The sequence below is a fragment of the Sciurus carolinensis genome, chromosome 18 (assembly GCF_902686445.1).
Source record: "Sciurus carolinensis chromosome 18, mSciCar1.2, whole genome shotgun sequence".
Taxonomy (NCBI): domain Eukaryota; kingdom Metazoa; phylum Chordata; class Mammalia; order Rodentia; family Sciuridae; genus Sciurus; species Sciurus carolinensis.
Window position 1 is genome coordinate 34,023,889 of NC_062230.1, and position 24,239 is coordinate 34,048,127.

Consider the following 24,239-nt stretch of genomic DNA (forward strand, 5'->3'; position numbering starts at 1 on the left):
TGATGCTCACCCTAGCTGGGAGCATGCATGCTTCACATGCTGACCCTCGAGCCCTCTGCAAAGTTCCCTTTGGCAAGACAACTCACCAGAAGAGCTCTGAACATTTTTTTTTTTTTTTTTTTTTTTTTTTTGCAGTCTTGCCCAATATAAGCCTGGGGATATAAGGAAAGAAACAGAAACAGAAAATATGGATTCAGTGCTTACTGTGTGCTGCAAGCCATGAGAAATATCAGAATCATAAAACATGGTCCCTGCTCTCCCTCAAGGAGATTACAATATACTTGAGTAAATTAAAAACGAAATAAGAAAGTATTTGAACTACAGTTCAGTACACTAGTCAAAGAGGGCCCCAAGGCAAGAAATGATTAACTGGAAAATGATTGGAACAGGCTGTAATTGGTATTGAGAAATGTGAATTTGCTCTCCTTTTGGAATCCAGGCCTGGGTGGACAAGCTGACTTGTTCTAAAGAGAGCTATTGTTTGGGCGAAGGACAGAGGAAAAACTTGTGTATTTACGTCCTGGAAAAATCGAGGTGATGTTTCTTGTACCCCAGCTGCTGCTGTCTCAGGCTTACCAGCCTGGCTCTCTGGAGGACAACAGTAAAGGAAAGATGTGCTGGGGTTTTATGAGTCATGGGGAAAAGACCAACCTGGGGTCCCTCATAAACTCCAAAGAGAGGGGCAAGTCTACATTGGGAAAGAGACGGCACTGGTTTGGGGAAGAGAGAAAGCAATTATGTAAGTCTCAAGGAACACGGTGGACAGAGGGATTTGGATTAAGTTCCTCGTGATGTTAGGTGGACAATGAGGTGATATCAGGGTCTCCCGTGACACTTATGACTAGGTAAAAAGTGCTGGAGGCTGTTGGAAGGAAAGGAATTGAATCAAGATCACTTCCCATCACTTGCCTGTACCACTGAAGAACAAGCAACTTCTCTGTGGGTGAAGAACGTGGAAGGGGAGAGATTTCATATTTTTTTCTTTCATGAATATGTATGCTTTCCCCTGATTAACAAATCTGAGACCTTCAGTGAGTCACTTATTCTATGAAAAGGAAACTAGGAAAATCTCTGTCCATCAAAGTGAAGGAATTGCAAGGAGGTTTGCCATCTGTTTCAAGCTCTGAATGAGACATGGAAACTCAAATGAGTATTGGCCTCTGAAGGTACGCTGTATAAATGGTGCAGTAATTGCATTAATTTTTTTTTCCATATTGAAATGAGTACATTGAAAAACCCTGGAACTATGGCAGAAGAAAACCCAGAAACTCTGTAGAGACATTTCTATAACCTGGTGTTCTTGGGGGACTCGTGGTATTTAGAGGGAGAACAACTCTGCAGAGGATTAACTCCTGATCAGAAGCAACAACTGTCACAGGGAAGTAATCCACCGTGAGAGTCGGAACGCCCAGCAAGCAGAAGAAGTTCAAGAACCAATCTGCAAGAGCACAGGTTGGAAATTGTTAAATATATAAAAGTTTTAAAAATCACAAGAAAAGAGTGGAACATCATGATAAAAAGATCAGACAGAACTGTTAAAAAAAAAAAAGCCCAAAAAAATGCCCCACTTAGAATAAATAGACCAGAATTGAAACATAAAGGTAAATATCACTAATGAAAGAAGAAGTAAACTGGAAAATAGATCTATGGGACTCATCCAACAGCAGCCCAGAGAGAGAAAGGAATATGAGATATTTAAACAAGGTTAGTCACTTAGAAGATAGGATAAGAAAGTCCAGAATATTTTAAAATTTTCCAGGAAAAAAAAATTATCATGGGTCATTAGGGAATTGTTCATTAAGCAATACACCCCCATTAAATAAGATAGCATTACACCCCATTAAAATGGCAAAAGTCCTGAACACCAACAGCACCAATCAATGCTGCTGGGATGTGGAGCAGCAAGAATTCTTGTTTGTGACTGGAAGGCGTGGTAAGTGGCACAGCCACTTTGGAATACAGGGCACAGTTTCCTAAAGCTAGACAGTCTCACCTTCCAATCCAGCAGAAAAACTCCTGAGGATTCGCTCAAATGAGTTGAAGATATGTCCACACAAAAATCTGCACATAAATGTTTAGGGCAATTTTATTTATAATGGCTCAAACTTGGAAGCCACCAAGATGTCCTTCAATAAGCGGATGGATGAATACAGTGTACATCCAGAGCCTGGAATATTATTCCAAATGAGCTGTCAAGCCAGGGAAAAAAAAGTGAAGGAATTGGAAATGCATGTTGTTAAGTCAAAGAAGCCAGTCTGAAAAGGCTACATGCTGTAGGATTAGTTAATCTTAGTTATGAGGCTGGAAATCACAAAGCGTAGAGACAGCTAACGATCAGAGGTTGCCAGGGTCAGGGAGGAATTGTGGGGAGGAAGAAACTGGGGAAACCATAGGCTTAGAGGGTTCAGAGTCAAAGTGATAGTGGATGAGATGGTTTTAGACAGATGGGAATTAAAATTTTACATCATGCGATCGGAGAGTCATGCTGAGACTTAAACCCAAACGAAACAAACCCACACTTAGATTCCACACCAAAGACAAAGTGAGATTCTCAGAAGCCATTCAAGAGAAACTATGGAAGCACCAATAAATCAGTTACCATCTCACAATTACAGTCCAGATCAGGAGGAAATGGAATAGCATCTTTAAAGACTGAAAAAACAAAATCCTCCTCAACTTAGATTCCTACGTTCAGAGTGAGAACAAAACCAAAAGCAACATATGCCAATTTCACAAAACTTAAAGGACCCTTTCGAAATCAGTAATCATGATTTACCTCTTCCAAGGAGAATCAATAAAAACACTTGAAGTATTTGTTTCTCCAAATGTCTCTTATCACATCTTAGAAATTCCACATACATATACATGCAGAGAGTCATAATTTGAATTTAACATGACACACATCGTCCTTGATTATTGGTATCCTTGAATGATAATTTTTAAAGGCTGAATCATCGTCTAAGTGCCAGAGTTTAGTGAATTGCTCGACAGTTGGTGTAATTACCAGACGCTTAGATCAGAGAATTTCCTCCTACATGGCGGCTGGATAAAATGCGCATAAAAGAAATCGAGGATAATGCTAAGCATGCCTACCATTTTTTCTCCCATTGAAAACTCCACCTGCTTCTTTAACTGCTGACTGAAGGGAGGAAGTGTTGTTTGCAAGGGGCCATTCAGAGCCAAAGATGTCTTTTTTCAATAGAAGTTTTGTGTCCCGAGGACCCTGCTTAGGGGTAGCTTTTTGGAGTAACTCTGGATGGGGTTGGGAAAGAAGAAACGAATACATTTGAGGATTGCCCTGCACCAGGCCCGGGTTGGGCATTTTCTTCATGACAGTTACGAGCAGCAGAAGCCATGATTTATGAGGGCTGACTGTGAACAGGCACTTTAGGGATTTCATTGATCTCATTTGGTCCCCACCACAACTCTGAGCAGGTGCTCTGCATGTCACAGACAGAAGGACTCTGGTTCCAAGTTCACACAGCTAGCAAGCAGTGAAGTCAGGTTGCAATGCAGTCTTCCCAGGGCAGTGAGCTGCTGGTTTGTCCCCACATCCTGTTCAGAGCCTGGGTGGATTCTGGGGGCAGGGATGGGGGTGAGCAGGTGGAAGAACATAGTCATGACCCAAGTCAAACCAAAGCAGAGCTGTGCCCTGTGCTCGATTCTGACGTGCTCGCTAACTGCATCCTCCCAGTGATGGTGACAGGTGTCCTTCTCATTGCCACCCTCGCTCGGCCAGTGAGCAACCAGGAAGTGGCTGTGCTCATCACCTTGCCTTAAGGTCACACAGCTGTAAGTCCCCTGTGTCTGTCCCAGGCCCTGAAGTGTCTGCCTCTCTGGTCCTCACTGCTTTTGGGTGCTGTGTTCCTTTCAGGGGAGATGGAGGAGCTGGAGACGCTGTGGCTCACGGGGATCTGCCACAACGAGAAGAACGAGGTGATGAGCAGCCAGCTGGACATCGACAACATGGCGGGCGTGTTCTACATGCTGGCGGCGGCCATGGCCCTCAGCCTCATCACCTTCATCTGGGAGCATCTCTTCTACTGGAAGCTGCGCTTCTGCTTCACGGGCGTGTGCTCGGACCGGCCGGGGCTGCTCTTCTCCATCAGCAGGGTCGGTACCATGGGCGGCCATTTCCTAGTGTAGCAGGCAGGTCCGGGAGGCACGGGGTTTCCAGAGAACGGGCTGTGTTTACTTCCTTCTCGGCTTTGCACGTTCTCCCCTCCCTCACCCACCCTTCCTGGGTTTGTCAGAAAGGCATCCAGAGTCTGTGCATTTGTAAGGCAGAGGTTGCTGGCTCAGAAGACTGTAGAAGACAACAGGAATGGGATTGGGTGTCGCAGGCTGGGCTCTAGAAAATAGCACAAGTGAGATGAAACATAGCAACCGAATTTGGGTGTCCAAGTGGGAGAACAATAAGGAATCCTGGAGACTGCAAATTGCTTATTATTTACACCTAAGGAGGCAGGCATTCTTAGCTCCTTTCAATATTGTCTTATGGGAACGTATGGGCAATATTATGAGGTATTCTAGCTTTCCAAAGAGAAAGTGTCATCTGATTTTATGTGAAACCATTCAATTTTTAAATATTAGTAACTAATTCCTTTTAAAAAGTGGGATCCAAACAAAGCCTCTCCATCTGTAGCCTCCATCCTTAGCACCCAAATACCCCATCCGATACTTCAAACACCCCCACGCAGGCTTTTAGTCATTGTAACATGACTTGCACAACAAAACAGATCTACATGAAACGCCACACAATGTGTACAATCCTCTAACAAAAAAACACGTGCAACCCAACAGGGCCTGAAACGCAACAGAGATGGAACGTACCGAAGAAAATTCACACACAGCAAACAGAAAACAACACCCCCACACAACCCAACATGCACAGCAGCACAGGACACACAGCTGCAGTCAGCTCACATGTAACACATGAAAACCTTCTTGCCCACAGCTCAGCACGGCACGTGTGTTTTGCCCTCAATGTACACGTGACATAGTTCCTCAGTAATGGGAGTGCTTGTATGGATAGGGCACTTGTACAGGCCAGGGACCATACAAGGACTTCCTGTCCTTCATCACATTTAATCTGCTATCTCAAGATGAGGTAGATGGTGTTATTAGTCCCAGATTTGCAAATGGCAGAACTCGAAAATGGAGGTTGAGAGAATTAGCCCAGATCACACAGCCAGTAAGGGGGCCACAGGGTTTGAATCCAGATGGGCTGGTGCCAGCAAAAGCCCTCCCTCTTCCACAAATAACAACCCATCGAATATGAGCAACTCAGGAGGTTTATATGGCTCATACCATGAACACATGTGTGCATATACTTCATGTAACATATGCTCACACACGTCACACAACCTAGACACTTGCCTGTACTATGAGAAATGTATATATCTGCATATTGACCATGTATCTTCCAGTCAGTCTACTGGCTTATCTATCCACCTATCCATCCATCCTTCCACTTATTCATGTATTTATCAACCTATTTCTTCCAGTTACCCATCCTGGTGACTTTTTCATCCTGGAGGAGCTAAATTGAGTTAGGATTTGAAATGTGGTAAAAAAAAAAAATCATTGTTTTAAAACATCTAATTTTATATGCTAATGTTCATTGGGAAAACTAAATAATCACTTTAAAATAAAATTGTATATTCTTAGCATTTGGTGATTGTAAGAACTTTAGAGATTCGGAAGGTACACATTAGCTTAGTGAGAAAGATCTATTTTCTCCATTCAATAACACTCCAAACTTGGGTTCTGTGCAAATACATATTTCCTAATTAGCTTAATGGCATCTAAACACACAGATTGCTTAAAAATAACAACGTGCATGCATATAGCTAGGTATTATGCCAACTTGAATTCTCCCAGCCAATTACTAAAGGCTTTTCATATCCAAATGATTCTGGGATTATCTTGAGCAAATGCACACTGTTGCATTTGCTTGTAAATCCTGCTTGTTTTTGGAAGAGCATTTCCTCTATCTGAGAACCCCTGAAGGAAGCCAAGTTGATAGGATCATCATGACAAAAATGAGCTAAATCCCTCACTCCCATTCCAAGCTTCTTGAGGGACAGGGAAGGAGAGAGAGCTGGGCAGGACGGGAGCAGGCTTTGTTGGTGTTGCTGCAGGACAGGTGGAATTTCAACACCCCCACCCCAGGGAGAGGGGCCCCAGTACTATGGGAGCAATGCAGGGACTTGTGTGTCCCCATGGGACCTCCCAGTCACCATCACTGTTATGTCCTCCAAGGCTGCAGGGAGTCCTTCCTGAGCACCAGCTCTCCTTCCCCCAAATATTTATACTTTAAAGTAAGTGCAACCTACTGTGTAAGGAGGAAGGTCTTGTTCTTAACAATACTTCCCTGCCTCTCATTTATTAGGGGAATCAGAATAGGCTGATGCTTTAGACAGCAGGGCTCTGAGCTGCCAAAAAGAAATGTCCTTCTTTCAAGGGCTACCTCCACCTGCAAAGCTAGCCTCCTGCACACGTCCACACATCCACCATCTAACGCCTGCACTCACTCACAGCACCCAGGGCACATGTCCCCACAAAGCCCCGTTCACCGGGTGCACACCATCATTTGCTTCAACAAAACCTGCAGCAGGGAATTCGCAGCAGCAGCTGCACGTGGTGTGTTCACTGCGGACCTGGGTCAGGTACGTCGCCTCCGTCATCTCCAGTTTCCACTATTCCCTCTGAGGCTGCTCCGACCACACCCATCCTGCAGTGGGAAACTGAGGCTCCCAAGGTTGGAATGGGGCCTTCCGGCTTAGCTATTTCCTTGAAATGGCAGGGCTCCTTACACTCCCCAGCAGGCGGGAGAAGGCTGGAGAAACCCTCTTCTCAGGCAGAGTTGGGTCACACGCACTAGTCAGCTTCAGAGTTTGACCTTCTTTCTGAGGATGCTGATCCACAATGCTCTGAAATTTACAACTCTCCCAAGGCAAGTTTTTTTTCTGCATAGAGCCTAGATCTTTTCATTACCAATTCCCCTCTGAGCACATTGAACATCCAGCCAATAGACACAAAGCCATCGGCTGGCAGAGGGCAGGCCCAGCCATCCTCGTGGGCGCCACATCCCGAGATGCTCAGGGGGATACGACACCAATAGAAACCCAAGTTACGGGCACTCCTGGCACCGCCAAGAGACATGGCCAGAGCTCAGAAGAGACATTCATTTAACGTGGGAGTCAAGCTTCCCCACAGCGGTAGCTCCCCGCCCCCCGTCTCTCTCTAAACATCTTTCAGAACTGCTTCCTCCTGTCTGGGTTGCTCTTTCCTTTGGTTTTCTCCACAAAATGCTTTCCCATCCACTTAGACAAAATCGCTCACTGTCACCAGCAAAAAGAACCATCATGGTTGTCTCCCCAAGTGTGAGGAATGGGAGATGCAGGGAGCCCAAGGCCAGGGCATGGGTACTCTGTCCACCTGCCCAGTGACAGGCAGCGAGGGGAGCCCAGAAGCAGAATGGAAGATGCTCCTGGCGAGCCTGCAATCGGGACCAATGGAAGTCAGACATGGGAGGCACTGGGCCCAGGCTGGAAGGGACCTGGGAGAGCAGCGAGCCTTCGCCTCATGGAGCACGTTCTGAGGGGCAGGCGCCCCTGGGAGAGCAGAGCAGCTGGGAGCGGCTCTGCAGTTAGCAGTGCTCACGGGCAGCGGTGTCTGACTGAGCCCGCTGAGGGAACGAGAGGGCGTCTTATTTCCATGGCCCCCAGAACGCAGCCAGACCCCATGAATGAGAGAGGAGAGAAGAGAAAGAACTGTTCAGGGAAGAAAGCAACCCTAGCCTCGAGGCTTATTTGGCTCCCAAGGTAGGATTTGGGCTGCTCATCTAACCAGGAGGCCAAAACGACTTCCCAGAACAAACCTTCAGTCTGAAAGAGCAGCACGTATTCCCTGCAGCTTCCACGGAATGGGCTCTGCATGCTCCCGCCAGGGCGAGAGGAGGAGGAGCTAAGGGCAGGCCAGAGGTGACAGGAGGGCTCGTCCAGGTGACGTGTATTCAGCACCTACTATGTGGGGTGCTTTGCTTGTGTTGTTTTGTCTTGCCCTCGGGCCCACTGGGGGGACAGGACTCCCATTGCACAGACATTGAAGCTCGCATAGGCGCAGTGACTTGTCCAAGGCCAGAGGGGTCATGAATGACAGAGCTGGGACTCATATCCAGTAGCTTCCCAGCCTCTGACTCTTCCAGCTTTTCAGTGATATGCACTTGTCCTCATTGGCAGCCATCTGGAAGACGGCTCAATTCATTTGGTGAATGCTGTCATCAAAACCCGAGCTACAGGCTGGTCCCTCACCCTGCCTCCTTGCTGTGACTCCACCAGGCAGATGGACCCCTGGGACCTGCCTTAGCTATGTCATATCCCTCCTGGGAAACCAGGGGCAACAGAGAGCCAAAAGCAGCCACCTCCCCACCTCCCGCAACCTAGCTCAGCCCCCTGAGCTGTGGGCCTCCTCAAGCACCAACCGGCTCAGATTGCTCTGAGGGTGAAGGGATAGGAGAAAGTTCTAGAATCTCCAGGGGGAGGAGGGGAGCTGGATAGAACTAAGCTGCAAATTTAGAAAAAAAAATTTAAACTACTAGTTTCATAATGCTGAGAACAAGAAGGAAAAGCAGAGTCATCAGCTGATTCTGACATTCAGGAAGTCCCCTTGGGAGCAGAACCCGTCCAGGCCAGCACATAAGATTATTATGTTACTAAACCGGGCAAGCGAGGCACAGGTGAGCAGGCCAGGTTTTAGCAACACCTGGGACGTTTAGGTGACTTTCACACCCACAGTATGGATGCTCCAGCAGCCCTGCAAGCAATGGGGAGGAGATGTGGGTTTGTGACAGGGTGAACAGCCAACCACACAGGACACAGAGGGAGATGCAAGCTAAGGCCGCAGGAAGGAAGTAAAGGGTACCATGTCAGCCCCTGGGGCCTCAGAGGCTTGGGATGGGGAGGGTCAGATCAAGGCATGCTCGAACTCATGACGGTCAGCCTTCTGTTGACCATTCCAAAAAGGTCCAAATAGAAAGCGTCTTCAGAAACTTCAAGAAAAATGCAGCTGTGCAAATGATTTGAGACTGTCACGGTTCCCCGAGCACCCCTGCAGGGTAAGCTTGTCTCCGCCATGGGGGACCAATGGAGCTGCCATTATCAGAGTCCAGTTATCACACAGACTTCCCTGTAGCTCCTGCCAAAGTCAGCAGCGGCGCCCGCCGAGTCAGCACCGTCCCTTCTCAGGCTGGCCCTCCGTTAGTCTTGGGAGGACCAGATCAATCTTTCAGCCTTGAGCGGATTGTTTCCTTTAGATTCAGCTGCCAAAATCTGAATCTGGGGCGGGGTGGGGAAAAATGGGTGGCCACACATCAAAATGTTATTGATATTCTCTTGCCTGTTATTATAGCATGAATCAAGAGCTTGTCCCTTGAAGACAGTTAAACAGTTACCTTTTTTTTTTCTTTTTGAAAGTGCTGTCAGGGCCTCGCACATGTTAGGCAAGCACTCTACCCCTGAGGCACACTCCTAGCCCCTAAAGAGATAGTTTCAAGTGAAAACAAAGCACAAAGTTATACTGGGTGCCATGGTGCACGCCTGTAATCCCAGCAGCTTGGGAGGCTGAGGTAGGAGGATCGTGGGTTCAAAGCCAGCCTCAGCAACTTAGTGAGGCAGTTAGCGACTCAGTGAGACCCTGTCTCTAAATAAAATATTAAAAATCTGGGGATGTGGCTCCGTGGTTAAGCACCCCTGGGTTCAATCCTCAGTACAAAAAAAAAAGTTATTTCTAAGAAAGAAAGGAATGGAAAATGAGACTTAGAGGTGACAGTGGTCACATTTCAGCTGCCTGGGAGTCCCTAAGTCCTTCAGTTGTCTGAATGGACTTAAGGGTGGCATCCCTGTGTCATGAGAACTCATCAGGATTATTAGCGATGAGAACCCAATTCTAAGTGCTGTGCACAAACTCACAGACTCACAAAACTGTGTTGAGCAGATTAGTAAGAAGGCAAAGAGGGCGACTCCAGAGTTCAAACCACTGCACCTCGGTGGCCTCACTCAGGCCAGCAAGCCCACAGGCGGCACGGCTGGCCTGCCCTTCTCCTATTTCAGCACCTGTGTCTGTCCCTCCGCGAGGTGTCTGATTGCCCTCATGTGGACCGCAGGCCTCCCTCCACACTAAGCAGTGTATCCCAGGAGAAAGGAGTTTCTGATGGGCCCCTCTGGCTCCCATGCCTTGATCTCTCAATGCCTTCAGCACAGGGGTGGGGTGATTCCAGAAAAGACTCAATTGTCAGTGATCCTTTGTGCCGACTTAGATTCTTTACCAATAGTTAACTCTCTGGTGTCCAAACTCCAAAGATGCTGACTCTGTGATGTGGGTGTTGGGAGGATCCGTGAAATACCCCTATTTGTCTGTCTGGAGGCCCAGAGACATTGATAGTCATATGAAGATCAGCTGATACCTTTTCTCAAACCCCTTGTGTGACTCTTTGCCAAGATGTCAGATAACCCTGAGCCGGAGCTTTAGATAAACCTGATGCCTTATAACTTGCCGTACACTGAAGAGTTCATCAGGGGTGAGCGGATACCACAGTTTCTCCAGGGCTCCCACAGGAAGCTCACGTCTCCCTCCGCGGGTGAGGTCCAGGTGGGAAGTGGTTTGCCTGATGCTGATGGGTGTTTTCCCTTGTTCCCTCACAGGGCATCTACAGCTGCATTCATGGAGTGCACATCGAGGAAAAGAAGAAATCTCCGGACTTCAATCTGACCGGATCCCAGAGCAACATGCTGAAACTCCTTCGGTCCGCCAAAAATATTTCCAACATGTCCAACATGAACTCTTCCAGAATGGACTCACCCAAAAGAGCTTCCGACTTCATCCAGAGAGGGTCCCTCATCATGGACATGGTTTCGGACAAGGGGAATCTGATCTACTCGGACAACAGGTCCTTTCAGGGGAAGGACAGCATTTTTGGGGACAACATGAACGAACTCCAGACGTTCGTCGCCAACAGGCACAAGGACAACCTGAACAACTACGTGTTCCAGGGACAACACCCTCTCACTCTCAACGAGTCCAACCCCAACACGGTGGAGGTGGCTGTGAGCACAGAATCCAAAGGGAACTCCAGGCCCCGGCAGCTTTGGAAGAAATCCGTGGAGTCCCTGCGCCAGGATTCTCTGAACCAGAACCCAATCTCCCACAGGGATGAGGGGACCACCGTGGAGAACAGGTCCCACTCCCTAAAGAGTCCCCGGTACCTTCCGGAAGAGGTGGCCCACTCTGACATCTCCGAAGCTTCCAGCAGGGCCACGGGCCACAGGGATCTGGACAACAATAAGAACCACAAGACCAAGGACAACTTCAAAAGGTCCCTGGCCTCCAAGTACCCCAAGGACTGCAGCGAGGCAGAGCGCACCTACCTGAAAACCAAAGCGGGCTCCCCCAGGGACAAGATCTACACCATCGACGGGGAGAAGGAGCCCAGCTTCCACCTGGACCCGCCCCAGTTCGTGGAGAACATTGCCCTTCCCGAGAACGTGGGCTTCCCCGACACCTACCAGGATCACAACGAAAACTTCCGCAAGGGCGACTCCACGCTGCCCCTGAACAGGAACCCCCTGCACGAGGAAGACGGCCTTCCCAACAACGACCACCAGTACAAGCTCTACGCCAAGCACTTCACCCTGAAAGACAAGGGGTCCCCCCACAGCGAGGGCAGCGACCGCTACCGCCAGGGCTCCACCCACTGTAGGAGCTGCCTCTCCAACCTGCCCACCTATTCAGGCCACTTCACCATGAGGTCCCCCTTCAAGTGCGACGCCTGCCTTCGGATGGGCAACCTCTACGACATCGACGAAGACCAGATGCTTCAGGAGACGGGGAACCCCGTGCCCCGGGAGAACGTCTCCCCGCAGGACTGGGCACAGAACAACACGCTTCAGTTCCAGAAGAGCAAGTTGAGGATCGGCCGCCAGCATTCCTACGACAACATCCTGGACAAACCCCGGGAGACAGACCTTAGCCGGCCCTCCCGGAGCACAAGCCTCAAGGACCGGGAGCGGCTTCTGGAGGGCAACTTGTACGGGAGCCTGTTCAGCGTCCCCTCCAGCAAACTCTCGGGGAATAAGAGCTCCCTCTTCCCCCAGGGTCTGGAGGGCAGCAAGAGGAGCCAGTCCCTCTTGCCAGATCACACCTCTGACAACCCCTTCCTCCACTCCCACGGAGATGACCCGCGCCTAGTTATCGGGAGATGCCCCTCGGACCCCTATAAACACTCGCTGCCCTCGCAGGCGGTGAATGACAGCTACCTTCGATCGTCCTTGAGGTCCACAGCATCATATTGTTCCAGGGACAGCCGGGGCCACAGTGATGTGTATATTTCGGAGCATGTTATGCCTTATGCTGCAAATAAGAATAATATGTACTCTACCCACAGGGTCTTAAATTCCTGCAGCAATAGACGCGTGTACAAGAAAATGCCTAGTATCGAATCCGATGTTTAAAATCTCCCATTAATGTTTTATCTATAGGGAAACATACGTAACGCGAGCGGTCTGGAGGGTCAGTGTTGGTTGTCCGATAGTGCCCTGCGAGGAGGAAGAGGGCTTAGGGAGGTCATTTTTGTTGGCTCTTTTGCACATGGCTCATGCCATAATCTGCCACTCAAGGAATCTTTGAGCTGTGTGCTGAGCACGGCAGAAACCGGGTAGTTGAGTCCTTAACCAAAAACCAAATGGGCAAGTCTGCGGACATGCCTACCAGGTGTGTTGCAATAATGACCCAGTGGGTGTCGATGGCGATGTTATGATTTCCTATATTCCAAATCCCATGAACATCCGTCCACCGTGGAATTTCCTCATCTGAAATGCCTAAAGGTTTCTCTAATACAGAATAAGCAATATGGTATGCATGTAACCCTGACACAGACACTAGAACCGATAAGAATGCATCTGCACCGTAGCGAGATCGACCTGTGCGAGGTTAGGAGGTCTGGCTAGTAAGTTCTCAGCTTTATCATTATGCTGCCCCTCACTGCCCAGGCCCAGCCCCAAGAGCCCCAGGCTCCCCCAAGAATAGCAAATCAGCGTGTTCGTGGTCCCTCCACTACCTTCATCACAGTCATTTCCAAGACGCATCTGGAGCAAAGCGCCAGAGGGACTCTCCGAGAACCTCTTTGGATGTTGATGTGCGTTTTCCTCTCACCCTCGGCTTCAAAGGTCTTGTTCAGAGCCGCATAAACTAACCCGTGTATGTCTTCGAAATCTAAGTGTGGATCTTCTGTCCGTGACACAGTGGCCGTTGTAGTTCACCCCGGAGACTCCTGTGTACGTAAGTTCGCATTTCCTCCCTTCTGGTGACGACTCAGGGTTGTATAGTATCTGTTACCCCGACCCTCCCAGCGGAACCGTAACTTGTCCTGTCCCCGAGCAGCCATGGTGGTGTCTAATTAGCTGTGTGTTTCTGTTCCCAGAGTTGTTAATGTGGTGACACGTGCCAACAGCCATATGTGTACTGTGATCTGTAAGGAGCACCGTGCCATCTGTCTGCCCGAGCCTAGCACGGTTTTAGGTTTATCTTCCTTAATGTCACGAAACTCTCTTGGACGCTCATTTCCACCCCAACCTCCTCAAATCAAAAGTCTCCAAAACATGAGACACTCATGCCTCCGCCCTCAGCATCCCCCAGACTGTGGATACACTTAAGGAGACAAGCGATTTCTCTCTGCCGAAATTCTCTCTCTCTCTTTCTCTCTCTCTCTCTCTCCAAGGCAAACTGCTTCACCAGCACCAACAGAGATGTATGAAAAATTCCCGGATGCGTTTGTCTCATCCCATATTCTTACTCTGTTAAAACCCGTGCATGCCTGGCACACTCATTATCAGAACGGTCGGAGGCAGAGAGGGGCATATTTACACAGCACCTGCCATGTTAAAAAAAAAAAAAATAGCAAACAGAAAAAAGGTAGTTGTTATTTTAGGACACTTTTTCAGACCAGAATTTTCTAGTTTAAAAAATTAAATATCAGAAAACCAGCAAACAATATTACTTAAAAATTTTGTATGGTTCTACTCTATTAGTCTATTTTAAATACACAACCCTCCTTGAAATAGTTGGGCTAATTAGCCATCCATCTCTGCAGAGGACTTCAGTCTCTTTGGTGGCCTCCTGCAGAAACCTGAGCTCATGGAACTAGCCTGACCATTTCCTGGTTTCTTACCGAAGTTGACTTTGGGTTCTTGGAGGGGGAAACAGTGGCCGGTTTCTTTTCCTCGTGCTGTGTTCTGTTTCATAGGTAGCATTTTCCTCTAAGCGGATAGATGCTGGGGATGATTCTCTCAGAGCTGGAGAATATATTGAATGGCTTTATCTCTGGAAAGGTACCCCTGACCCATTACACTCCTATAGTGATGAGAAGTGGCTGAGAGGAATTGGAGTGTCAGTGGTAGACAGCAGAGAGGGAGGTCATGGGAGAGAACATCTTCCTATCGTCTTAGAAAGGCAGAGTGACCCACGGGCTTGAAAACGACATTTTATTTCTTGGTTGCTACATTTTTGCTGCTCCAAGACCCAGAAATGGAGAAACCTGGATGGAAGCACCTGGGACCGTCACCCCTATTTCTGACCTGACATTTAAGTGTCTGTGGCTGTGTAGTCTTTAGCACTTTCTGTCTGTGCCCTCTTATTGCATCCCAGTCCTCGATGCACCCAGCCGAGGTCATCGCCGTGTCCCCATGAGCCTGGCATGTCTTACCAGGAAGTAAAAAGCCTCCCCAGAACACAGGGCAATGATATGTCACCAACCCAAAGAGGCTTGCTGTCTTTCTCTGGTGCCCTCAGAGCCCAGGGGACAGCCACAGGTCACATGATCTCTTGGGCTGACTCCTTAAGTCAAAAAGCCTTCCCCTAATCGCAGCATCATTGGCTGATCTCATACGTCCCTGGAGGAAGAAATTTAGTGAGTGAAATATAATTCTTTTATTATCCAAGGTGTTTTTAAAACTAGTAATAATAAAACAATTGGAAATTAGAATCTATGTCATAGATACGTTTTCTTTCCTCCACTAATTCACTGACACTTATATAGGGTGGTTTCAAACGGGAAAATCAGCCACTGGTCAGATGGGCAATTTCCAAGTGAGAGATAATGACTTGAAATGATGTGAAGGTGACCCAGGTCAGCTCAGTTCTTTCAAAAAGTAAAACCAGGAATGTAGCGCTCCTGTGAATGGTGACGGATGTGGGAGGCGAGGAGAAGCACACAGGAAGCCCTGAGCTGTGACGCCTTGCAGAGGGTTCTTGTGACCCATCCCAGCTCTGAGACCTTGGTTGGGTTGATGCCATCAAACCAGAATGCCCCAGTTTACCTAATGACATTTCAGTAGCCACAAATGACTTCCCCCTCCTGAAAAGGACCCATCCAATCCTCAGGTGCACCTGGATGCAAATGGTCAGGCTCCCGTCCGTGGGTAGGAGCACACGCGTTCACCTAATTTAAAACATCCTGCGTAAGAGGCTCCCAGGTGTAAACTCTACTCTGGGGAACCTTGGTGTTCAGGAGAATAGTTTCCATCATCCTTACACCTGCAGGCTCTTGGGCTGTTTTGGTTTCAATGCTCAAGCGGGCGATTTCCCTGTGGGTCCATCTCCCTGTCAGTGAGGCTTCCAAGAGACTTGAGGGGTTATAACCCTACCACTCCTTGTGGTTCTATCCCCTGCCAACCTCTCTCCCTTACTTTATTCAGCACTACAAATGAGTGTCTCATGGATTATCCTTGGTTTTCTCATCCTATTTCCTAGGAAAGACCTCATACTTAGCTTTTCTGATGAAAACATTAAAATTCACCCATTGCGGCAAAATCTGTCACATCGATTCACGCGTATTTTCTGGGGAGAAAAAAAGAAAATTACACCTTGTTTACAAATGAAATAGTTTCATTTAAATGGGACTTAAGCCAAGGTGGTTAATTAGTCAAAAGATCCACAGTAGTCACCCGGCACACATTGTTTATTCTATTTGATGTGTCTACTACGGATGTGTATTTAATATTCTGCATCCTTCTCAGGAAATGACAAATGCCCTGAATTCTTTGCAAATAGAATTGCTAATGAAAAAAGAGAAAAGAAAGTTGGTGTTAATTAAATGGTGATTAAAAATTTATCTCCTTTAAACCTAAAAAGTGCGGCTTTAATAATTGGTTGTCATATAAATAAATACCTTGCACTGAAATCCCTTGTGGTTTAAGACCTAAATAAATACTAATTTGAGAAACCTAAATATCCTTCAGAGGAGCTGAATATATTTGTTAGCATTATGCACATTTCTGGACTGTTTCTTTTGCAGAGCTGTTGTGCGTGAGTCCTTGAGGGATCATGGCTTGTTTCCGAAACAGAGCCTGTCTATGTTAACCACGGAATTGAACTTAGAAAAATGTGAGGGGGTAGAAGCTCAGTTCATTGGCTAGCATTTAATATGTGAAGAGTTGTATGTAAAGGCCTATTTTCCTTCCAATCATATTATTTTATATTCACTTGAGTCAAAATCGGGTCTTTCTGCATACTCCCTTTTTCTTTGGTAAACAGGGTTGAAAGTGCCGATGGAAAGATTATTTGGGGACCATACTTGAAAAGTCGTCCCGATGCACCTTCCTTGTCCCCCCCACCCCCCAAGGCTGCATTGTGTTCATATCCCTTTGTTCCAGATGGGTTCAGCTTGCCACCTGGTGTCCCTCAGATCCGAGGTGGTCAAATGCACTTACCCTGTGAATACCGATGCTTGTGTACACATGTATATAATACACACGCTTGATTTCTACAATCCACACACAAGTGTATTCTCCACATGGATTTGTACATATGTAAAGCCTATGTTAAAAAGTCAATGGCAATGGTGGTGTTAACGCATGGGAAATGCAGTCGGGCTGTCTTGGCCGGAGGCTGCTTCTGTAGAGAAGGCACTATATTTTTTTATTTCTCAGTTCTAGGGAGGGTGACAGAGCCCAAGTGGGATTTGGGTGTTGAAGTTCTTGGTCCCTCAAAAAGGCAAAAATCTGGGGGGGAGCCATTGTGGAATAGATGCTGTTTACATTTGTTCTCAAGAGGATGCTGTTGTGGGTTTTATGATTCCTGTAAACCCATCCAAAGACATAGATTTCCTGTTTAAATTCCTTACCCTCTTCCCCAACCTCTGCACTTTCTGTGCCTAGAAGTGCTAAAGGTATAGAATTGCCCAAAGATGCCTGCCCAGGAGGGTCTTAGAAAAACAGAATCTGTAGGACTATCCCAAGATGTGGGGGAAAGAGGACGGAGATGAGAACTGAAGTCTGTGAAGGGGCAGTGAGCTGGGAAGACCGCCGAGCGGGGAGCATGGGAGAGGAGGCTGGAGCCGGGGTGGTCTGGTTTCTGGCTCTGCTCCCTTTACCAGGTTGACCCATTTCTAGGTCTTTGCAGGGAGGACCCTCCGAGAACCTCTGGGATCAGAGCCAGAAAGCCCCATAGAACTGACCTCGCTTCCTTTGCCTCTTGCCCTGTGTAGACAGACCTATGCACGCCTCTTTGACCTCGGTTTTCCTACAAGCTCTTTCACTATCCCTCACTTTTCCCAGGGAACTTTTTCCCTGGGAAGGATCAACAAGGGATATGACTTAAAACCGCAAACCAAAGATGAAATCTGGCAGCCACCCTTGAAATAGCACCACTCCCCACGCACGGAGGTGGAACCAGGTACCTTGGGCAGCCGAGAGCACCTGACTGAGGGGCCACTCTCTTTTGAAGTCCACTTTGGTTTCAGGGGGCTGCAAAGGACATAGAAAACAGAATCTTTTTTCTGTAAGTAGCTTATGGTTTGGAAATGCAGTTCCTTAATATGGAAGATAATGAAGACTCACAGACTTCATTACAAACACATGCCAAACACTAAAGATTACAAACTGTAATGAAGTTGTTGCCAAGAAATAAAAATTAATCTGATCCCATGATCAACCTTAAAACATTAAAGCTCCCCCATATACTCGGTGCTCCTGGAAATGCCCTTGATGTTTTTGAAACCTTCAGAGAAGGTGTTTGGGAAACCCAGGAGCAGCGACCCAGGTGAACAAATTCACCCCTCCACACCTCTGCCCAGGCAGGCTTGGGTCTGCCTCCATCCAGCCCCCCAGCTCTTGCCAAATCACGCCTCCTCCCCGCTGTGCTTCAGGACTTGTGCTTCAGAAGAGGGTTGGAAAAAACCCTCACAGGACTAGAAAACAGACCGTGATGTAGAAAGACGAAACCTTTCCCCCAAAGCTTTTTCCGTTTGGTTTTGGACTTGACTTGTGAAGAACACTTTTGATAGTCCAGGGTATAAATGTATCAGGGAAGGAATAGGGAGGACTCGTTGTCCAGAACCAAGTGCCTACTATTGTGGCTGGAGAAGGAGAATGGCAGGTCCCCTCGGAAGGACATGGGGCAAGGAGGTGACCAGGGCATCTCTGTGTATTTCGGGAGGACTGGCCAGGTGGAGAGGGGGATTTGTTTTTCACCCTGTCCATCCCAGTTCTGTGCAGTCCTGAAATGTTAGATTCTCTGTTTATCACAAGTACATTCCATGTGTCAGCAACTAAATCTGGAAACATCAAAATATATCTACACTGAGTATAGAATATATTCTAGGCACATTCTAGAATGTGGTTCTCAAAATAGCCATAGGATAGAAGGATGATTGCTCCCATTTTACAGACGAGGAATCTGAGGTTTAGGTTGTTCTCAGCCTCATCAGCAACAAGAGTTAGCTGATAACTCCCGAATGTTAGCCCCAGACTCGAAGTGCCTGGTCTCCTCCAGGGAGGTCAGAATAGAAGTCAGAGACAGAGAGAGAGAGATGCTGTTCCCAGGGACCCAGGCCTTCTCTGGAGTGCTGGCCTGTGATGCAGTTCGTCAGTCTTCTACCCTCAGAAGCAGGTTTGGAGTGTATCCGTCACCTCTGTTCACGGTCCCTCCCGAGACTTGAACATTGTTTGTGTCTCTCCTCCTTCATGAATGCACTCAGCATTTAATTTTTTGGTTCCTGAGGAGTTATTTTCTCTATTTAGCATGTGCCTAACCTTAAAGATCCCTTTCCTAAACTCTCTTGCTTTAATCAGTTGGCATCAGGGCTAATTGCATTAGACATATGTACATAGTATGCTCTCATGTGCACACACACACACACACACACACACTGCCTTGTGGCCCTCCATTGAAGCTCTCCTAAACATTGTGACCCATTTTTAAAGAGGTGATGTTATTTGCAAGGTGACTGTCCCTCTTCTTTCTTCTATGCTTCTCTTTGCCCGGCAGATAGAACGAGGCTGAGAGGAAGACGGGGTCAAGAGCAGAGTTTTTGCCTAAGCGATCGGGAGCTTCAAGAGTCAGGACGGCTGGGGTCCAGCTGTTGAAGTGCTGTTGTTGATGTTTCCCTTCTTGGTCTGTTGTGTTTTTCCTAATTGCCTTAGAGAGACTGTCCTGGTCACGAGTATCAGGATAACTGTTCAATCACTGAGTACTTATTCACTTTGTCCCAGGAAAGGAGAGTTATTGAGTTGGAATGTTTCCATCGGGCTTCAGGAGCCCCGAGGACCTGGTGTTTAATGCACCCCTGAGACGATGCTTCCGAGCACCCACATGCCTTTGGGGGCATCCTGCGCCTCCCAGGTTCAAAGTCACGCTTCTTTTCTGGCATGTATAGTGACTGTGAGGTGGGGCACATTGGACCCATTGTATAGAAGAGGAAACTGAGCAGGGATTTGAAAGGATGTCCTTCTGGGAGGCTCCGTAGCTGATCCTTCAGGAGGGTCAGTGAACCCCATGTAAGTGCCCTTGTCCTGGTCCCTGAGAAAATTTCCCCAGCTGCTTTTATCTTTCAGGCTGGCAGTAAAATGTATTGGAAGACAGAGAGGTCATTATTATTTAATAGCTACTTTGAGATCCTGTTGCTGTCTGCAAGCGCAGGACAATACTCTCCTAGGGACGTTGAGCTATGCAGAAAGCGGAGCACCCCAAAGAATAATCTGGCCAACAGCATTGCTTCGGAGCTATATTTCAAAGCACAGAACTCTCCAGGGCACCAGAACCAAATTGTTTAAAATGGAGTCATTCCTCAAATTAGCTTCCTCCAATAAGGTGACAGCGGTCTACAGAAACCAACAAGACAAAACGGATCATCACTCATAAATCCCTCTTCTGTACCGTGCCGCAAAACCAGGCGTTTGCATTTTTGCAATTCTGGAACTTCCTCATTAGCTGTAGCCCTGGGTCGTAACCTCTTCCAGTTAATTCTCCTTCAGACCTTTGGGAAGGGTTTAAGATGAACCCTCGAAAGGATATTAACATAACACATAGCCAATGCCACAGCTGCCTTTTAAATTAATAAGGTTAATTGTTCTCCAGCAAACATAAGTTCGTCTTTGGCATTTTAAATACTTCTCATTGATCTGACATTTTGCTGTTTCAAGATTTTAAAGGGCTCAAATCAAAGAGTATTGATAACTGAGCAAATAGTGAAGGTCCAGAAATATAAAAACATTGTCAGTTTTGCCATGAAAAACAATCATAGCCTTTTGAATTCAATTGAGGTTTTTACATTAGCCATCTAAGACTTATTGAATTATTTCTATTCTCAGTCAAGCTAATTCAAGCGAATGAACAGTATTGACTTTTAAAATCTATTTTACTTTTTTTTTTTTTTAAATCTTAAGTTTATTAGGTTTGTAGGCTGAGCTCTGGGGCCACGATCACTAGGGAAATGATAGAAGATTCTGACAGCGATTTTAGGCGGATCCAAGTGGTCTTCTTTGAGAATTCTGGTGGATCAGGGAAGATTAAAGCAGCACCTGTAACATTCATGTTCCCCAAATTTTTCATGGGGAAGGATGTCAACCATTAGATTTGTTTTCAAAGAAGATCTTAAGTCAAGAATAACATTTTCAAAGGAAGTAAAATCACTGCCAGGTACCAGTAATTACATGGCTAGATGTGGCTTGGCTGCTTTCCAAGCCTGAGGGTCCCCAAGGATTTTATTTTTTACCAGTTGTTTTAAAATTCTGAAAATTAATCTTATTCATTCCCCTGCTAAAATAAATTCAAAAGCATACCCTTGCCAAATTAATCAGTAGAATGCATCATAGTTGATATCACACTGGAATGTTTGTGTGTGTGTGTGTGTATGTGAGTATATATATTTCAAGCTGAATATTCAGAAAGAATTAGATGAGTTAATGGGTGGCTTGAATAAGAAGTAAAAATCATAAGTAAGGATCTTCTCAGACATAAAAGGTGAACTATTTATTTTCCGCTCATGTTTTAAGACCTGTGGCGTAGTGTACTGACTGGTCATCTCCCAGAAGAAAGTCATTGCATTTAATAGCGTATACTGAAGGGTTTGTGTCTGAGTCCACTTTTAACCCAGTTGGGATCGAACTCATATGCAGAAGCTTTCCATTCCTAGCTACCTTCAAACACCGTCTAAAACTCACATCCGAACTGGCTTGATCTCTTGTATGGTGGAGCCCAAAGCCAGCTGTGTGCTCTGCTCAGTGATCACTTGGGAGTAGATCTTCACTTACCAATCACAACGGTTTATACCTGTCATGTTTTATCCACTGCATGAGGAAGTGCTGATAACTGTATTAAATATTTCCAAGCATAGCTACAATTACACGTTTGCTTAACACCTTTCTATGATAGAGGAAGCATATACTATGGTTGTCTTCTTGTAGTATGTCTTTTAATTTTGTTCAATGTGTTACCAACTGTTTTAAGGAATGGGATTTGAAATGTGTGTGCAAACTGATATGTACATAAATCCTGAGGCAAAAGAAGTGCCCAATCACATGGTGTAAAAATGTAAATACAGGAAAATTTCATTTTTCTAATAAAGATAATTTCTGCCAATTGATATGAAAATGAGCAATGGAGTCGTGGTCTTTGTTGTGGTCGTTGTGGCTGCTGGTGCCAGCATCACCGATATCCCTGCACGCTTAGGATTTGCATGAAGGGAAAATAACTTGATTTTCCCACTGGAGATTGAGGAGAATCCGTGACTTGGCTTCCAGATTTCAGCCTTGAGCTTTGCCTCTGTGTCTCACCTGGATCCCGTCTCCAGCTCTCACCCTTGCGGCCTTGACTCTGATAACCTTGGCCTTCACCAAGAACCACCCTTCTCTATGTGAGTTGGTAAGACTCACCTCCCTTGTTCACCTATGCCAGGGGCAGGCACAGACCCTCCCAGTCCCCACTCTGTCTCATGAGTGATCAATGGATCTGCCAATCAGAACACAGTGCTTGCTAAGAAGCCCCCAGAGTTCCTCATCTCAGGAATGACTTCACCACTGACCTGCTTCCTCAGGCCGGACACCTATTGGTCATCCTCTGCTCCGGTTCTCCCCTCACATGCAGTCCATCAGCCAGCTCGGTCCAGTGGCCTTTCTCTGGCACCGGGATCCACCTGCATCTCATCGCCTGCATCACTATCGCCATTCGTCCACCATCTGCCATTTACACTCCTGCAAAGGCTGCCTAACCCACCTGCTGGCTCCCTCCCTGGTTTCCACGTCTGTTTCTCCTCCAGAAGACAGGGCAGTCTTTCCAAACATGAGTTAGATGATTTGACTCACCTGTTTCTGGGTCCTCAGTAGCTTGGATTACAATCCAAATAAAATCCAGACTCTTCTCTACAAACCCAGAGTGCTAGATGCCTCTCCTCCCACCCCCAGTACTGCCCCTCTGAGACATGCTTGCTCAGGTCCAGCCAGCCTGAACACTGTCCTCAAACAAAGGCACCTCAGGGCTTTTCTCCCCACCTAACTTGCCCTCTAGATCTTTTTTACAACTTCCTCCTCCTCGGTCACATTTCAGGCTCTGCTTAAATGGCATCTCCCCAGAGAGGCATTCTCTGGCCACCTTGTCTCAAATAGAACCTTCCCATCACTCTCTAGTTCCTTGCTGTTCATCTCTTGTCCTTAAAGCACTTACTACTACCCTGAGTTTTATCATAGCCTGATGGTTATGTGTTTATTGTGTGTCTTCTTTCTTCTTCACTGAGTGAGAACAGGAAATTGGTTTATCACATTCCCTGCTCAGATCCCAGCATGTGGTGAAGTGCAGTGACTGGGACACAGTGAGAATCAGTAAATATTGTACAGAATGGGTAAACAATGGATGGATAGATGGATGGATGGATGGGTGGATGATTGGGTGGATGGGTGGGTGGATGAATGGATGGGTGGATGGATAGACGGGTGGATGGGTGGTTGGATGGATGGATGGGTAGATGGATGGATGGATGGGTGGGTGGATGGGTGGGTGGATGAATGGATGGGTGGATGGATGGATGGAAAGAACAGGTGCTGAGTGAACAATTTGTTGGATGGATAGATGCAGAGATAAAAAGAAAAATAACTACGTCCAGAGAGGTACAGGTGACTGAATAACTGAAAGTGTGATGCATGAATGGAAATATATCTATGATCAGAGTAAGTAGTTCCTAGGTCCATGCTCATCCCATCTTGATCCTGGGACACTCCCTCAGAAGAAAGTCTGTTCAGTATTTCCAGAGATACTCAAAGGCAGTTCATGATGGATGCCCCATCAATCAATCTCTGTAGACCCAGGAAACACAAGAGTTCGCGAGACCTGCTGAATTAATACTGGAACCCAGAAAGTCACGCACAAGGTCATTGTGCCAGACTCTCACAGCATGACTCTCTCAACCTGATCGCTTGCTCCCTCAAAACCCCCACACACATGGTGTGCTAACTCTGAACCAGGCGCTGCTCCTCGAGGCAGTAGTCTAGTCACCTCAGAATCTTCAAGACAGTGGAGGCTTCCAGTAGAGGCTCCTCCACCTGGGGCCTGGGCTGGAGTGTGGCCTTCCCACAGGTGGGCAGGGCTCAGGCATTCCTTGCCAGGTGCTGACACAGAGTGACTGAGCCCTGGGGTCTAGGGAAGAGCGGCAGGGGCTCTGGTCTGACGCGGTCAGCGTTTTCCCTCCTCTTGCATAAGGCAGAGCCTCTGCCCTGAGGCTGCAGAAGGCGAGTCCCACCCGAGGCCATTCTCTCAGTCTGATCTGATGAAGTCGAGTGGCAATACCTGGGGAGGGGCAGGGGCCACTTTCCCTTTGGCTGTGATGAGGACAGGGGTGGAACAGATGGTTGTTCACACAGGGCGGCAGGTACTTTTCACCCATGCAAAGATTTCACCCAAGAAAGTCTGCCTGG

General features: G+C 47.2%; 1 protein-coding gene across 1 annotated transcript in view; it reads left to right on the top strand.

The window, feature by feature from the left end:
• Nucleotides 1-14,007, top strand: part of Grin2a (glutamate ionotropic receptor NMDA type subunit 2A) — a 351,712-nt gene extending 337,705 nt beyond the window's left edge. Inside the window, 2 exon segments of the mRNA XM_047534156.1 lie at nt 3,875-4,113; nt 10,707-14,007. Coding sequence (XP_047390112.1) covers nt 3,875-4,113; nt 10,707-12,512 — 2,045 coding nt within the window. The 3' untranslated portion in view covers nt 12,513-14,007.
• The last annotated feature ends 10,232 nt before the right edge of the window (nt 14,008-24,239 follow it).